Source organism: Crocodylus porosus, unplaced genomic scaffold, assembly GCF_001723895.1.
Source record: "Crocodylus porosus isolate Cpor-Errol unplaced genomic scaffold, CroPor_comp1, whole genome shotgun sequence".
Lineage (NCBI taxonomy): Eukaryota > Metazoa > Chordata > Crocodylia > Crocodylidae > Crocodylus > Crocodylus porosus.
This window is the reverse complement of record NW_017728947.1, coordinates 108,835,156-108,849,763: the sequence shown is the minus strand read 5'-3', so window position 1 is coordinate 108,849,763 and position 14,608 is coordinate 108,835,156. Positions and strand designations below refer to the sequence as shown.

At 42.2% G+C, this 14,608-nt stretch overlaps 1 protein-coding gene across 2 annotated transcripts in view; it reads left to right on the top strand.

Moving 5' to 3' along the window:
• The window catches only part of TIMM9 (translocase of inner mitochondrial membrane 9), a 14,506-nt gene extending 6,534 nt beyond the window's left edge, over positions 1 to 7,972 (top strand). The window contains exons 2-4 of one of the 2 annotated variants that reach the window (XM_019550899.1): positions 5,092 to 5,156; positions 5,616 to 5,711; positions 7,413 to 7,972. In XM_019550899.1, coding sequence (XP_019406444.1) covers positions 5,118 to 5,156; positions 5,616 to 5,711; positions 7,413 to 7,547 — 270 coding nt within the window. In that variant the 5' untranslated portion in view covers positions 5,092 to 5,117 and the 3' untranslated portion in view covers positions 7,548 to 7,972. Of the gene's footprint in view, positions 1 to 5,090; positions 5,157 to 5,615; positions 5,712 to 7,412 lie in introns of both variants that reach the window. The other variant, XM_019550898.1, reaches the window with a different exon arrangement.
• The last annotated feature ends 6,636 nt before the right edge of the window (positions 7,973 to 14,608 follow it).

Sequence of the window (14,608 nt, the reverse complement as noted above, 5' to 3'; positions counted from 1 at the left end):
AACTGGACGCAGTACTCCAGCTGCGGCCTGACCGGTGCCATAGAGGGGGAGGATCACCTCCTTGGACCTGCTGGAGATGCATCTGTGGATGCATGACAAGGTGTGGTTGGCCTTCCTGACCACGTCCCTACACTGCCGGCCCACGTTCATCTTGGCATCAATAATGACTCCAAGATCCTTTTCCACCTCTGCACTGATGAGAGGGGAGTTCCCCAGCCTGTAGGTATGGTGCTGGCTCTTCCTCCCTAGGTGCAGCACCTTGCACTTGTCAGTGTTGAATCCCATCCTGTTCTCATCCGCCACCCCTGTAACCTGTCTAGGTCTGATTGTAGCCTATTCCTCCCTTCTAGCGTGCCCACATCTTAGTGTCATCAGCAGATTTGAACAGGGTGCTTTTTACCCCCTCGTCCAAGTCGCTGATGAAGATGTTGAACAGTGTGGGCCCATGGACCGAGCCACTGCCCACATCCCTCCAGGCTGAAAATGATCCATCTACTGCCACTCTCTGGGTGCGGCCCTCCAGCCAGTTGGCAACCCATTTGACTGTGTAGGTGATGATGCCACAGTCCCCCAGTTTCTTAATGAGAACAGGGTGAGAGACAGTGTCAAAGGCCTTCCAAAAGTCCAGGAAGATGATGTCCACTGCTACCCCTGCGTTTAAGGATTCAGTGACCTGGTCGTAAAAGGCCACCGGCTTGCTCTGACAGGACCTGCTGCTAATGAACCCGTGTTGGTTGCCCCTAAGCATAATCTTCCCTGCTGGCCCCTTGTGGACATGCACCAGGATAACTCTCAAAAAGCTTGCCCAGGATCGAGGTAAGACTAACTGGCCTATAGTTTCCCGGGTCATCCTTCCTCCCTTTTTTGAAGATGGGAACCACATTGGCTCTCTTCCAGTCCTCTGGCCCCATGCACACCAGAGCACCGCGAGTGCTTATGCAGCTGTGCCAGGGGTCTTGCAATGACCTCAGCCAATTCCCTCAGCACTTGGGGGTGGAGATCATCCGGACCAGCTGATTTAAATACATCTGGACTCAGGAGGGGTGCGTCTCTTATTGTGACTCCGTGGTTAACGTGGACTGTTCTCGTGGGAAGTCAGGACTGAGTGTCATTGTAGCAGTTTGCTCAATAGCTACCTGCCTCCTTTGGAGGCAAATCGCATTAAAAACACCAGCACCCAACTCAAGTCACTCTCAGCTCGGAGCCTTCCTTGACCCTCTGGAGGCTGGGCTGGAATAGGTGATGCATGTTGAATGCAGCGAGTTTATCCATTGGAATCTGTCTGGCTCGTTAGTTGTAGTGCCAGCCTGTCGGGCCAAAATGGATTATTTCATTATTCTTTCCTTATTTTCCCAAAGGATGGATTCATCAACAAGAACAGCTAGAACAAGGACTAATAAGTGGCATTAGTGTACCCCAGGAACAAGTCGGACATGCATTTCTGTGAACCTTCACATAACACGTTTGGGCGGCATAAGGACAACTGGAGTGATTCATAGTCACCAAAGAGAGCTGTACACACAGAGCCATACAGGTTCACTGCTGATGGTAGGGAACACACCAACGTTAGAGAAATGGATTTGTGCTTCAGGCACTTAGGCAGCACCATGCTGTTAAGTTCACAATTAAAGCTATTCCCCAAGCGCAGGTGCAAAGATTTTGTGGAAACACATTTTAGTAAATCAGTTGTTTTAATCCTGATAAACTAGGATTAAATTACACGACCTTAAGTCACTGATAAAAATCACGTCAGAATATTAAATGAGAGAGGGGTACTGTAGGGGTTTGTGACCATTAATTTTTCTTTGCTCTGGTGGGAACACAAGACTTGCATATCTTGGTGGGATTTTACCACTTTGGGCTCTGACGAGACTAGCTGGCTTTCTTTGTACTTCCTGGCAAGCTGGTTAAGAAATGAGATAGCAGTGAAACAGTTGTGTGACAAGGAAGCAGTCACTCATCTCACACGAATTCTTGTCCCACTTTACAGTAGTGCCTGCTACAATTGCTTGGAGTTCTGCATATCCCCTCTAACTTCTTGCCTCTGAGAAGCAACCCCGTCCTGCAGATTTTTCTTTAAGAGATTAAGCTGTGTAATCTGTCTGCCTGGACGTAGTTCTTGGTCATTGTTTCTTCTTTCTGAGGATCATAAGTACCCTCTCCAGTACAACTTCTCGAGCATGTTGGCTTCCACGTGGGTATAATTAAGTCATTTGAATTTTGCCTCAAAGTTCCAGTCAATATTTAAATAACCCTTTTTGCTGTACAAGTCAGTGTTCAGATCTCTGTTGAAAGGGCAGTGTTTCTTACTGGAAAGAGTGGAACAATTGGCTTATCTGAATGGCTCGCTTATGAATAGTTCTGACTATGTATATTTCTACCGGATATCAGAGAAACGAATTTTGTCTTCTAGAGGTTCAATGTAAGGCTGTTGCGTCTGAACGCTAACGTTTCACTTCAAGCAGAGCTGACTGCAACAGATGGATCTCTCTTTTTTTTTCTATTGAGCACAGCTAAAATAGCCTGAATTCTGTGTTTCAAGATCAAATGTGCTCCACACAGAGAACCTGTGCCCTCCTCCCTGAACACGTGATTTTGATGAAGCTCAGGTTGACTTTATTCAGTGCTAAGCAGTCAGCTTTTCGGTGATTTGCTGTGCTGGACACTTAGATGTGCACCCTTTAGATTTGCGCCTGGCATGTAGGCCGTGTTCATTCTTCTCCGATGCGCAGGTCACCACCTGCCCTGTCTGTATCGTCTCCGCATGAGACATTTCTTCCAAAGCGCTCTGCATGGGTGCTTATTTCAGTGAGTGTAGAATACAGTTGCTCATTTCTGGTGAGGCTTTGCATAAGAAGAATATTGCATTTGTAATCAAAGAGTGTGCTGGTGCTCTTTAACATGCTGCTCCATAAAGCTGCCTGTGGTTTGGTTTCTGGGAATGCATCACTTTCATTACTGTGCATTAAATCTAGTACCTCTAGGTGCCTGTACACAAGTGCAGAGCCTGCTCCAATGTGCTGTAATTACAGCATGTCGGAGCAGACTCTGTTAATCAAGTCTGCTGAAACATAGTAATTACTGGCATCTTGTGCATCAGTTTCCCCACATTTCAAAATGGGTGGGGGGCGCTTGAACTAAAGCTCATCAAACAAGCCTTAGTTCAGGTGCCCCCCACCACCATTTTTTTTTTAAGTGCAGGGCCACTGATGCACGAGACACTGCAGCACTTTAATTTGCAGCCTCTCTATTTAAAGTGCTGCCCCCTCCCAACCCCGGCGCATGTGTAAAGGCAACCTCTATTGTAAAGTACTAGAAAAACGCACTTTAGCCTATTTTAATGCACATTAGTGAAAGTGTATATGTTTTTTTTATGATGCTTTCATGCACGTTAAAATAGGCTAATGCACATTAAAGTGTATGTATAGACACACCCTGGGTAACTGAAAGTGCCTCTTCTCCCATGCTTTATTCTGACAGCTCAGATTTACGTAGACATTTAATTTTACTGATTTGTACACTGGAAAACTGGAGTAGGGTATTCTCAGTTGAGAGCCTTGGAATTAACTTTCCTTTTCTCCCTCTTTCCCCACCCATCTGTGATCTGACACAGCCAGAGGCCTTGTCTCTGCATGTAAGTCTTGTTATACTAAGGGCCAAAATGGAGCTACACAGCATAAAGCACCTTATCCTGGTATGTAACTGCATCTCCACTTGGGGTTTCACCAGTGCATAACTGTCTCAGCAAAAAAAAAAAATCATACTCTTTGCCAAGATAGTTTTATGCAGGTACAACTTTTAAGTAAAAAAGTTGGACTTTTGGAGGTCCGTTGACCCCCAGGACATGCTGTTTACTTGGCCCAGTATTCTCCTCCTAAGAAGTCTTAACATGTGCCTTCAAGCCTTAACTTGCTCCTCCCTTTGGACAAACAATATCCGAGTCTTCCTTCAAGATGCCACCTTAAATTCTTAGCTTTCCTTTTCCTTGGTGTCCATATTTTTTCCCCTTGTCTTTTATCCTCTCTGGGCTATTCTTATTTCCTTCTTAAGATTTCTTATATTTATCTTATAAGATGCATTGCATTTTACCCTTTTTTAATTACTAAAACTTTTAATATTGGCTTTTAAGTGTGAGGTATTGAGTCCATTAGAATACTACTTCAGTCCAAATGCACCCGTCTCAATGCTCCAGTTCTCTATTTTGAGAGACATTGTCAGCTTAAATCCTGTTGCCTTTATTGCTTATTGTTAATATAAATGACACCAAAGGTTACCGCAAACAAGACTAAAGAATGTTTCTTTTTCTTATTTCTGTTTTACTTTTATATCTGTCTTCTAGCAATTACAGATAGACTTACTGCTTTTTCTGCACAGTCCTTTTTTTTTTTTCTCTATGAGTGTTTCTAATACCAGCAGAGATGAGAAACATTTAAAAAATATTGTAAAACCACAAAACCTGGGAGATGGATTTCGGAAGGTTGTAGCTCCCAAAACTAACATGGACAATTTCTTCTTCTTTTTTTGTTTTTTAACTGAATATGTTTCAGTTTCATAAATCACTCTCAGATGGATGCTGTCAGTCAGTCAGTTTAGTAACAGGTAAGGAATCACATTATTGTAACTGAATTCAGTTGCTCACGTTTTCAGTTCATTCACTTGCATTTCTCCCAGTTTGGACAATGACTGTGGAATTGCTCTGTAATAGCCACCTTCCCTTTCAGGTATTTGTACTGTCAATTCAAACTGCAGGGAGCTGTTCCTGTATAGACAGCTGTTTCCATTGGGACATTAAAAAATTAATTGCATCAGTCCTCTTGGCTTTGGACTTTAAAAGAAATTAATTTCGCAAGATCTGAAGCTTGAGTTAAATTTGACCTGACACTATCCTGTTAAATCTCTTGTTGAGATGGTTTTAAAGATACCAATTATGTAGGAAGCTTTAGACACAACAGTCGCTCTTTTAAGTTTGGTTTCAAAGAAACATTTGGCCACATTCAGAGATGGTTCGACCTTTTTTTCAGCTGTAGAATGATAATTTTCTTACTGTATGTTTTGGAGTGAATTGTGATGTAAGCTTTGTCTTCCAAATAGGTGTCTGAGTCACAGGGTGATAAAATATGGCCGGGCAAATATCAGAATCTGATCAAATCAAGCAGGTAAGAGGCTGCACTCAAAGGATTGCTTTGAGAGTTTTGCAATACCTCAACACACACAGAAGCTCAGCACGTGAGGGTTATGGAAACTCATTTCAAGAGGTTTATCTAGCATTTTGTTTTCAGAGGTAAGGAAGGTACTATCATGCATTTGAAAGGCAACTTTTCCTCCAGGTATCAAGAAAAATGCAGCCAGCGTTGTATTTTTATGCTGTCTTTTGAATTGGGAACAGCATTAAAATCCTGGCTGCCATAATATGTTGGTCATCAGCAAGCCTGGAGTCGTTTCTGACCGAGCTGAACAATAGACTTCAGCATGAAATGCTGCCATCCCATTGATGCTAAATTATCTCCGGTGACTTGTTCTACCAGCGTCAGTGAAGTTGCACAGGAAGAAAATGTTTTGTGGAAACATAGGTGAGTTTCTACACTGAATAACTGTTCAATTTTGTTTTTGCTCAGTTCAAAGAGTTTCTTGGGACATACAATAAGCTTACAGAAACCTGCTTCCTGGATTGTGTGAAAGACTTCACTAGCCGAGAGGTTAAATCAGAAGAGGTATGTAGCGTATGAATTTCTCTCATGTGAAACTGCTACACAGTTTCTCTCGTAGAATTGCCACACCGGTACAGGCAGGGACTGACTGGCTAAGCAGCAGCTCTGCAGAAATGGACCTGGGGGTTACAGCAAACAATAAGCTGAATATATCACCAGTGCGCTCTTCTTGCAAAGAAGGCTAATGGCCTACTGGGCTGCATTAGAAGGAGCACTGCTGGCAGATCAAGGGAAGCGATTATTCCCCCTATTCAGCCCTGGTGAGGCCACATCTGCAGTCCTGTGTCCAGCTTTGGGCCCCCCACTACAGAAAGGATGTGGACACATTGGGGAGGGTCCAGTGGAGGGCAACAAAAATGTTTTGGGGGCTGGGACATATGACTTACGAGGACCGGCTGGGGGACCTGGGCTTATTTAGTTTGGACAATAGGGAGCTGAAAGCTGTCGTGAAATCTTCCTTCAGTCTTCTCAAGAGGGTTTCAAAGAGGATGGAGCTGGACCGTTCTCAGTGGTGGCAGATGACAGAACAAGGAGCAATGGGCTCAAGCTGCAGCAAGGGAAGTTTAGGTTAGATATAGAAGAACTTTCTCACAAGCAGGGTAGTAAAGTGCTGGAACAAGTTACCCAGAGAGGTTGTAGAATCTCCATCCCTTGGAGGTTTTTAAGCCCTGGCTAGACAAAGCCTTGACTGGGATGGTCTAGTTGGGAATGGTCCTGCTTTGACCAGGTGGTTGGATTAGATGTGACCTCCTGAAGTCCCTTCCAACCCTCCTTTTCAATTATTCTAATAATGGTAAGAAACTGAAAGATTTTCCATGATCAAAGAGTCGTAGTTACTCGAGAGATTACAGCTCCTTAGTAAGCAATGTCCTGGTGAGAAATCTTACATGAAAGAAGCAAAATGACTTCACTCCAGTTCTGCTTCCATGAAGATGTCCATTGGGTAGAATTCTCATTCTTGAACCTTTAGCTCCTTTGTGTGAGAGCATTGCTATCCCATCGCCCTTAAAAAAAATTAAATTTTGGCCAACAGTTGCTGGACAAAGCTGTGCTAAAACCTTTTGTCAGTTAGACCATGGAGGGCAGAAACTTGTTCAGTATTTTTCTGATATTTAGCATTTTGCAAAGACTATCTCTGTGTTCCCAAGGTTGGCATGGGCCTTGTTGCTACAAAGAATTAACCTTGTGTAATTTGTCCTTTTAGAGCTTTTTTTTCTAAAGACCTTCATTCTTGAACAAGGAGGCTTCTGCTGCATGGTATCATTAAAAAAAGGGAAAATAACCCACCTGTAACTACTCGGAAGATGGAACGCTCCCCAACTACCCATGTCATTTCAGGGTTTCAGTGCTGTTGGACTTTTTTAGGGCACTGTCCTATTTTGGGAAGGCATTCTTAAATCATTATGAATCATGAGAACAATAGTCCGGAAAGGCCTCCTGAGGATGCATTTAATTTTTTAAAGTTTTTCTGCTGTAGTTCCCTACTGGAGGAAATGACAGAAGAAAATCTAGATTCTTCTTACAAACTGGACATTTTCCCCAGTACAAACAGGCAGTGGGACAAAGGTTGTTTAACTGGGAGCTAATTATGCATAGATACAGCAGACCAGATCTTCATCCAACCATACGTTACCTCAGACAGTCCTCTGTAGTGTGTTTCTTTTAATCATTGCACTGACCTTTCTGTGTCTCCTTTTCCTGTAGATGACCTGCGCAGAACACTGCTTACAGAAGTATTTGAAAATGACACAAAGGATCTCCATGAGATTTCAGGAGTACCATATTCAGCAGAATGAAGCTCTGGCTGCTAAAGCAGGACTTCTTGGCCAGCCTCGCTAGACAAGAGAGTGCTGTGTTCAGACTTTTTTCTAAAGCAGTGCCAGTGTTTACTGCGCTGGAAGTGCAGATGTTTTGGTCTAACAGCTGTTGTGGGTGTATCCACCAGAACAGAACAGTGTTTTATAGACCATCTGGCAGGTGGAAATTTAAGGAAACAATGATGGGCCACAGGCAAATTCATTAATGGCTGACAGGCAAGTGGAGCCTATTTTCAAGAGCCTTTTTACTGTGCAGTGGAATAATGTTGGTACAGCCTTTTTTTCCAGAGGCCTGCAGTCTGGCAGATATAGAAGTTTTGGGGAATGGCCATTTTTTGTGTAATTCCACTATGACTGTTAATTTCAATACAAAGCACATTTTATGGAAATATGGTATCTAAATGTCTTTCTTTTTTTATTTAATCAAAGTAAAGTGATTGCAAACTGGAGTTGTACATGCATCCTTTTCTAATAGCCATTTATAGAATGTATTGCTACAGAGTTCTTTCTCCATGCTGTTGCAGTGGTTTTTATCCCTCATCTGCACAGGCTTGATCACTCGTTGCTGCTTTGAGTCACCGATGAACAGATAACAGTTAGTGACTGCTTCAACAGGTCGGCACTGTTACGTGAATTACCAGGGAACTGGTAGGTTGGCTACTGATAAAAAGAAGCAAGAGACAGGTCTATCGCTCAACCTTTTTAGTGCTTACACCCCAAAACACAAAAATTAAGCTTGTATCCCAGTGCCTGTCTGGCTCGCCCCAACAACAGTGCAATTCAGCTTTGTACCTAATACCAGCTGGAGAGACTCGGGAAGGGAGAGAAAGGTGGGCGTACAGATTCACAGCAGATCTTCTTGAATTATCTGAGCTCTCCAGTTCCCCTCCCTGTCAATCTATATTCTATATTTATACACGATTTATTCTAACAAACATTCTCTGATTGTTTTACTTGAATGTTGTTTCACTGAGACTCTGGGAACCGGGCTGAACCAAATTTTCTACAGCCTTGAAAGGTCTCGGGATATATATCCCTGTGAAAACTAAGATCCTGGAAAGGAGGAGTTTCTTATCTCCATCCTTCACCATCTTGGGATGCTACTTGCGACCACTATAGTTTTTCTTCACCTTAGTTTATGGTCTTCACAGAGAAGGCTGCTTTTTTTTTTTTTTTTTTTTTACAAATTGCCTAAAAACACTTAACACAAACCAAGCCATTTAGCTACCTACCAAATCTAATACATTGGTAACATCAGTAACCACTGCAAACATTTTAAAGCTAAATGTGTAATAGAGTGTATGTTATCTATTTTAGGGCCTCCTTAATGTTTCTTTTCAGGTCTTTTGCTCTGTTTAATATGATTTCACTCCTGGTTTAGTTGGACATGTTAATTGCTTTCTTTCCTTTGCTGACCAAGCTAGTTGTCAGATGTGCAGAGGGTCTCTCTGCAGCCTTTGAGGTCTTCTGCTTTAGCCACAGTACAGCAGCTTGGCCTAGGCCCCTTTGAAAATGGCCAGTGCTGGCAAGAGCACATGCAAGCAATGGCTATTTTTTATTTTGGGAAACCATTTTGCTTTCTCATTCTGTTCTTCACTAGAGAGTAGACAGAGGAGCCACTTGCTCTGACCCTAACCCTCTGCTCTTACTACTATGATTTTCATAGCCCTTGCCACTGCTGAAAGAAACTAGTTCAAGCAGGCAGAACTGCTGGGCTTTATTGCATAAAACCCAGCCAGTGAAAAAAATCTGACAGGCTCTCACTTCTATTTTCACTTTAAATAAAAAAGATACCTCCAAGAAACTGGCTGCTCATGTCTGTTTTGGTACAGATGTTAACATTTGCCATGTGACCTCTTCAAGTTGAAATTCCAGTCGAATTCTAACCTGGGGCAGTCCACCCAGAACCCCATAGGTTACATGATAAGCCCCAGGAGCCACGATTTAACCATTCTTGGGCTGCAATGTAGCTGCCAGAACTACTGCACTGGTGCAGCTTGAACCCAGGGGATAAATACTGCCATTGCCTGTCAGCATGGATGCACATCCACCCCCCCCCCACACACACACACACGCCTACCACTGAATTTGGGGTCTTTGCTGTTGACAATTAAATCAGCAGTTGGGGGAAAGTGGAGGAGTAAGTGGTTCAACCCTTGGAGCCACACCAATACTAGTAGGTCCCAACAGTTACGCCAACAAGATACCGCTACTCACCCTGCTGCCAGAGGTGGTTTGCTTGGTCTCTGAGAAGCCCTGCAGTCCAGATCTGGCCCACAGCCTAGAAAGCTGGGATACCCCTGTTCAAATTCTATACTTTGTAGGTAATGTAGATACAGAATAAGGTGCTGCATTGTCTGCTCTTACCACGGTCCCTCTGTATTGAATCCTCTGCTGTTAAATACAGTCATTTCTTTACAGTTTATTGCTGAAACAATTTAGCTTAGGAGTCAAAATGACAGCAGTAATGTTACTTCAGGAACCAGATTATGAAATACAGAACATTTAGGATAACTTATAAAAAATAAGATGTAGTAGTATCCAGCTGGTTGTAAAATAGCTTACTTTATGAACAGTAGTTCTCTCCAAAACAAACTGCAGGCCTCCTTTATATTGCTTAGCTTTGTTGTTATATGCCGCTTGCATAATTCTTGAACCACCGCAGTTATGACATCCCTCTAACACTCAATACATTCCTTCTGTTTATGATGATAATAAAAAAGATATGTACTTGCATTACACAGAGTAACCTCTGCATAAGCATTTGCAGCACTGGTGGTAACGTGGTGTAAAACCCGCAGTATTTGATGAGATTCTGCGCACACTTCCATTGCATTAGAAACGTGCTCTGTGCATTTCTTACGGTCTCCTGCAACCAACGCACAGAATCCTAGCACTGGAAGAGATCTCGGTAGGTGATCATCTAACTACCTTTTCCAGGGAGGCTCCTCTCTGAATAACCATGCCAGGCAGAGGTTTGTGCACTAAAAAACTTTTGCTAACGAAGTCCACAGCTTCTCAAGGTAGAAAGATTTTCCTCATATCTAGGCAGTCTCCCTTGTTACAATTTCAGCCTATTGCTGCTTGCTCTGTCCCCTGCAGACACTCAGAACCATTGATCACCACCTTCATAACGACCCATTTTATACATGTTAAGTTGTAGAACTGGTTAGAAGTCAACGAACTTGCTTTGTATCAAAAAACAAAATAAAATACTGTATTTTCTTACATATTGCACACCTCTGAATAGAATATACACCTTGCTTTTGAAAGGCAGAATGAAGGGGAAAAAAGATTTTTCCAGAGTTCTGGGTGTAGAGAGCAGGAACAGAGCTTAATCTTCAGCTCACTCGCACTGCCTTTCCCGTTTAATTCAAACTCAGTTCCATGTGAAAATGCATAGGAGAAACATATTCAATTAATTTGTAAGGTTTAAACAAGCAGAGGGTGGAGATTTTAAAGCATGAGTTACTGCACCTCTACCTGCTGAGATGGAAACAGTGCCAGTCCTGACACAGTTGAGGATGTTCTTTCCATCTCCTTATGTCGGCTCTGGACGTAGATGTCCTTGAAGCTCCCCTGAAGTAGGGTCTCTTAAACTTCTCTACAAGCACTGGATTTAGTGCTAGAGTCAAAGTCCCTTAGTTTGGAGGCAGTTACTCTCGTATAACAGCATTCACGGTAGGTATTATATTGGTATGATTACTTCAGTAACAAATCTCTCCTTCAGAAAAATATTTACTGTCACACCAGTGCTGAAACTGTATATAGAACAGAAAGACCTAAGGCAGTAGTGGGGGAGTGGTGCAAAAAGAACAATTACAGCAGGCTGCAAAAATCTACTGGTATTTGGATGACTAAGCTGAAAAGAAACGAAAGAAGCAGGCACCCTGCAATCTCCTGAACCACCAGCAGTCCTGACTGAGATTTACTGCAACGTTTCTGAAATGATGTTATTTGACTGTCTCGTGCAACACAGAAACCCAAAGGGTAATGCAGAAAAAACGACTGCTGATAGTGTCAGCTGTTTACATTTTCCGCATGCACTACTGATACGTGTTTACAGATTTTGTTTAAATGGTTTTTGTTTGCAATTGCTTTGAACCACAGCACAAGCAGCAGTGCCGGTTTAAAATTGGAATAGTTGGTTAAATATAGACATGAACACTGAAAATTGTAAGCAAATTGAGCATTGTTTGTATTTATGGCAGCACATACGAGTCTGGGATTCTGTTAATGTGCAAACATGAAACAATCTCAGTCCCTACCCTGAAGAGTTTACAGTTTTACTGCAAAATTGCACGTAAAGGTTCATAAAAAAACCAGACAGGAGTACAAGGACATAATAAAATGATACTAGTCAGCATGAAAAACAGCCCCAGTAAGCCAACTGCCTATCTTGTGTTCATAGGCATTGCATTGGAGTATTAAGAAGAAATTAAAGGAGAGCAGGGGGTTATTTTTTAGGGGTGTTTACATGGAGCTCTGCTCTGGCACCAGAGAAAGTATGAAGATGTGTTTTGGAAAATATTTTAATTGTGCAGTTAAGACTAGCATGGTTTGAAAAACAAAAGTGAGAGCTAACATCTTGATACTGGGTAAGTGGGCTCCGAACAGCCGGAAAGAAGACAGCAGGCATGAAAAGGCAGCATCCTGTCCTTGTGCTCTATTTTATCCTTGTAAGCTGTATTGAAAGACTCCAGCACTACAAAAATGAATGGTGGTGTTCTTGTTTTAAACATTTCCTTTTTTAAATCTGGTCTAAATGACAAAGGAGGGGACACACAGAAGGCTACCTCAATAACTTCCAAGTCTGTGTTTCTTTTAACAGGGTAATGCATGGGTCCCTTAAATCTGGAGATCTAATTTAAAGGCTGTCTAGGTTTCTTGCTTCTATCAGGCCATTATTATTTATTTATTGGTGTTATATGCCACCCTCCCCATTGAAGGCTCAGAGCAGCTTACATAAGGGGGCAAAACAAGCAAAGGAGAATAAAAATAGGAGGAAAACATATATCAATTAATATTATGGTTCAATATAAATAACTTGCTCAAGTGCGCACTTTGATTTTTTTTTTGTTTTAAATAAAGCCCCAAGACTTCAATCTTCAACTATTATAGCATTGAATATCACCAGCTATTTTCATTATTTAATCTGTGTGCACGTAGAGTTACTCTGCTGGAGATGTTGACTGAATGAGGCAGAGCAAATGAAGACAACAAGGATTAATGAGCAAGTGATGGGGCTAGAGAGAGTTTATGTCTTTGAGGAGGAGGTGTTTAGGGAGGCAGCAAAAAGTGGGGGAAGATGGCTAAGAGAAATTAGGAATTTTGTTTCAACTCAGTGGCTTTTAAAAAAGTTTTATCGAGTTAAAGGTTAAACAGGTACTACAGGAACTGGTTAATAAATTATGCAAGAGGCAAGGATTTCTTTGGGTGCTATCTTTTATTGCACCAACAGCATACCTGGGATAGGCAAACTTTTGAATGTAAGACATTCTTCTTTAGGTCTCTGTCTTCAGTGACCTGAAGAAGAATGTCTTGCATTTAAAAGCTTGTCTAACTCTATCCCAGATATGCAGTTGGTCCAATAAAAGATGTCACCTAAAAAAAAGCCTTCCCGCCAACATAATTCCTGGACCATCACGGCTACACTATCCCTCTAACACTTAATAAATTATGCAACTCCAGGCTTCCATATACCTCTTGATGCTGCTATTTTAATTCTTAAATCAAAACTGAATTTCTAAACAGAAATATCGATTCCCCATGTCTCTTCCTCCACCTTTTCTGCACTTCCTATTCCAGTGGAGGATATTTTGAAAGGGATCTGTTATCCTGAAATGAAGCTAAGTAGACACACGGGCTGACTTTTGCATATGCACTAGGCCTAGAGTCTGACACAATAAATTAACTTGTGTATTGACGTGCTAACTTTGGGTGTAACAGGGTGAGCATTTCAAGGCAACTCATCACATGAAAAAAAGCTCCAACATGCTTTCCCCAAAGGTGCAGACAAGAGCCAATGTCTCCCCCCCCGTACCTCTAAGTAACTAGGTTTCTCCCGGCTGCATCTCTTGCAGAAAAAAACTCCTCTTATAACTGCTCAGTATCCTGAAAAGTACATAACTGCCTCTAAGAAATATATTACAAATTAGCTTAAAACTAAAGGGCACCAATGCAACTAAGACAGCTTTATAGAAACTCTGAAAACCAATGTAGAATTCTTCCACAAAAGGTTCAGCCACATTTAGTAAACGGATATTTAACATAACACCTGCCACACTTCTGGAGGTCCCAAGAGTTTTTCTTGAAGTAGCTTTGATTTCCCTTTACTCCTCAGAGTCATTGGCCCAAACAACATCATGGAGAAAACAGAATTCCCCAGGGAGCTCTTGACCCAATTTAGGGCAGTTTAGGTTGGGAAATGATTGTCTCTCACTGCCGTTGAGAGAGGGATTTCAATTCCTTCCGCTGCAGCTCAATGTGTGCATGAGTAAAGAGCTGTGTCACCTTTTCACTCATGCCAAGATTTCTCCCTGCACCAAATTTTGGTTGCTTTATCTTTATGATATAGTATTGTAACAGCAACTGAAGATGTGGTTATGAAGATGGCAATGCCTACAGACACAGCAGGTGAAAGGCCTTCCTCACATCCCTTCACCTTTGGAAGTGAGGAAGCGAATGAAATAGCCGTGACTGGATAAGTGCCCATGGCAGCACCCTTCAACTCGAGCTATTTTCTCTAGCAATTTTAGACTGGTCCAACAATGAAGGTGTACTGCACTATAGCTCCCTTGTGCATCAACTCAACATGCTCAGAAATTAGTAGTTGCAAGGCGCAAAGCTCTTCGCAACACCCAACCCCCCTGGATGCCTAATTCCTCCTTGTGCATTAGCTAATCTCTCATAAGACATTCCAAAGACATTCTATTGGAAGTGGATGTCCTAAGATGCTCCAGAGACATTTTTTAAGCTAAAAGATTCACCCTGGCATTGTGGTCTTTAGCCTTTCAATGTCTTGTCTTCTTTCTGTAAATGGAACGTGGAACATTTAACAGCCAAGCTCAACACTGCAAAACT